At 25.6% G+C, this 3,038-nt stretch overlaps 1 protein-coding gene across 1 annotated transcript; it reads left to right on the top strand.

Annotated features, from left to right (window-relative positions):
* Nucleotides 1-254: 254 nt before the first annotated feature.
* Nucleotides 255-760, top strand: LOC107486925 (uncharacterized). The gene has a single exon (XM_016107496.3). It carries the CDS (start codon nt 307-309, stop codon nt 733-735), a length of 429 nt encoding a protein of 142 aa, XP_015962982.1. The 5' UTR covers nt 255-306; the 3' UTR covers nt 736-760.
* The last annotated feature ends 2,278 nt before the right edge of the window (nt 761-3,038 follow it).

Here is a 3,038-nt window from a genome sequence, read left to right as displayed (position 1 = left end):
AAATATTCATTCGTGCTTATTATGGACACAAAAAATTAAATTATTAATGTATAGTATGTTGTCCAAACTCTAAAGTAGGAGATATGCCAAGGGCGATTCGTTGTCCGGTTTATCTTTACCCATTCATAATGTTGGTCATGTTTATTCACACATACACATAACTAGCTACTTTATAAAATTAATCTCTTAAATTAAATTCTTTATTATTATTATATATACAACGATGCCTATAATATCTAAACACTAACTAGTCTATATATATTCACTTCACTTCACTTCTTTCCCTTATTCACTTCACAAACACACATGGAAACTGAGTCACTATTGCCATCTAACCCAACTTATTACGGCGGCATCAAGAGCAACTTGAGGAGGCGCCGCTACCAACGTGGCAGCTCCGGCAGCGGGGGAAGGAAAACAAAGGTCATAAGGTGGTTGAAAAGAAGGCCTAGAAAGTATTGGAGGATAAGAACGATTCCAAAGCTTAGATGGGTAATTAGATCACCTTTGAAGATGTTGACTAAGCTTAAGAATGCTTATATGAACTTCATGTTAAGGTTAGCCGGCAACATAGGATCATTGAACACTCACAATAATATTGTTGTGTTTGGTGGGAAAAGGATCCCAAAGCCTCGTCAATTTTCTATGCGTTTTTCTGGTGATGCTTTTGAGGCAAGGCTTATATATGAAATTTCCAAGACCTTAGTTGCTTCTCATGAATTAAATCCCATGTAATAATAATTGTCAATTTTGTGATTCTCTTCTTTCTTTTCTTTTCCTGTTCTGTTTTTTTTTTAGTTTAATTTATATGCGGTGGAAATTCAAGTATAGTTAATTTTATATGAAGTTCATAATTAAGAACCGTTAAATAATAATTTAGTCAAAATTGTTAAATTATTTAAAAAATTTTAGCTATCAATTTTATATAAATTAATTGTCTAAATTTTCACCTTTATATACCGTGTCAATTTATAGATCAGTCTAAACGTAATTACTTTTTATACCATTGTTTGAAAAATAATAAATTTTATTTTTATGTAATAATATTTAATCACAATCTCTTATCAATAATAAAATAAGATATTTTTTAAATTGTATTTAAAGAATTTTTTGGTTCAAACAAAAAATTATCAAACCGACTGTAATTTTTTTTGTTTGTAAAAAAAATTTACCAAAACACATTCTACTCCTAATAAATCGTGAACTAGATCAAAATCATTTTCAAAGAATATAAGAAATGATCCTATTTTTTTTATCAGGTCCGCTTAGATTCATGTGCATTATTGGAATCTATACTATTAATAAGTCGTTAATTATTTTTCTTTTATTATTTCCTCTTACCTTTTCATGTATAATCTGAAGTAATTTTATTTCTAAGAGCAATACAAGAGAATTCGTACACTCTATTTTTTAATATAAGCGATCATATAGAGCTAGATGATAATGGACAATTGGACATATACAAGATATGAAATATATATACTATTATTTTAGGGTAAGCACATCAACATCCGATCCTTATTACTATTCAATGCATGAAATAATTAACAATATATAGTGACGTCTTGCGAGTTAGAAATAATTGACAAAATAATAATTTAATTTGTAGTACTATTACTTTAAGAGAAATATATATAATGAGATATACTAGTAACATAATAAATAAAAAAGAAGAAAAGTATGAGAGAAAAGGAACTTGTAGGTGTAAGTTAAATTATCAAAAAGAGAGTAGTTACTAACTATATAGGACTAATAAATTTTTTTATTTTTTGTCAATAATTGATCAATTTTAAATATTAAAAATTAAGTTTTAAAATTTAAATCCTATATTCTAATAATATAAAAAATTAACATAATCAATAAAAAATTAATTAATATTAATAAAAAATATTGACCTATTAACATTTTTTTATTGTGCATAATTAGCATACAATATACTTTTAGAGATGGTACTAGCTAGATAGATACATTTTTAATTACACTTAATAAAATATAAATTCTATTTTATTTAGTCATTCATCTGTTTTAGCTTAGCATTATTTGTATTAGTGAATTCATCACGATATAGTATTGAAACTTTAACAATTTGAAAATTTAGAACTATTAAATAATAGTCTTTATTGATTAGTTTAAATTTTTTAAATAAGTGAATTTCATTATACAACGTGCAAAGAGGCATGGAGCATGATAATTTTCTTGAATTGTATTCAGTTATATATATTGAGAGGACATTCTTTAATTTCATTCAACCGGATCTCCATGCCTTTATTCAAAGAGTATTTGTAAATTTAATTTATTTATTAATTGCTGTCCGTTTGATTTTGGTTGTTTAATAATAAAAGTTTAGAGAGTATTAGTTCCTATTTGGTTTGGTTGTGGTTGGTTGCAATTGAAGCAGAATCTTCAAGTTCTGCATGCATGGTTAATTTATTAGCAGTTTAGAAATTTTTACTAGGATGTAATTGTTGTCTACATAATGAAACAGATCCTAAATTCTGCTTCATATAGGCTATATGACTTGTTTAGGTGTAATATTTTAAGATTATTTGGACCATACATATTTCATATAGATATGTTTAGAGTTCAATTTTAATGTAATACATATACGTTCGTTTGAAAAATTATAAATAGTTATTATCGCTAATGTTACATTATTAATTCATATTGTTGCTCTCAATAACTAATAACGGTTGTTTTTGTTTTTCACTCTTTTATGAGATTTTTGAGATTTTTTTTCACTAACATCTTATTCGGTGTATATCATTCTTATAGCATTCAAACTATTGATGATGATTGAAAATCTTTTAAATATTTTATCGATGGTTTATCCTTTTTTTGTAGAAAACATTTCTATGTTCTTTTCCAAGTATATCAATCTTTATTTTCTTGACGTGTTAGATGTCTTTATGAGTAATTTAGAATTTATCCTAAATATTTTTTATTTACTATTTTGTATTTTGATATCTTTTAAAATTCTTTAAAATTAATTATTTTTTGGTGGTTTTCATTTTAGGGTTAAATAAATTTGAATTAGAGTA

This window comes from Arachis duranensis, chromosome 4, assembly GCF_000817695.3.
Source record: "Arachis duranensis cultivar V14167 chromosome 4, aradu.V14167.gnm2.J7QH, whole genome shotgun sequence".
Taxonomy (NCBI): Eukaryota; Viridiplantae; Streptophyta; class Magnoliopsida; order Fabales; family Fabaceae; genus Arachis; species Arachis duranensis.
Note: the sequence above shows the minus strand (reverse complement) of the source record. Positions and strands in the feature narration are given on the sequence as shown.

Bases quoted from the DNA above. Each gene is read 5' to 3' on its own strand.
- LOC107486925 (XM_016107496.3), top strand. From the start codon at position 307: ATGGAAACTGAGTCACTATTGCCATCTAACCCAACTTATTACGGCGGC.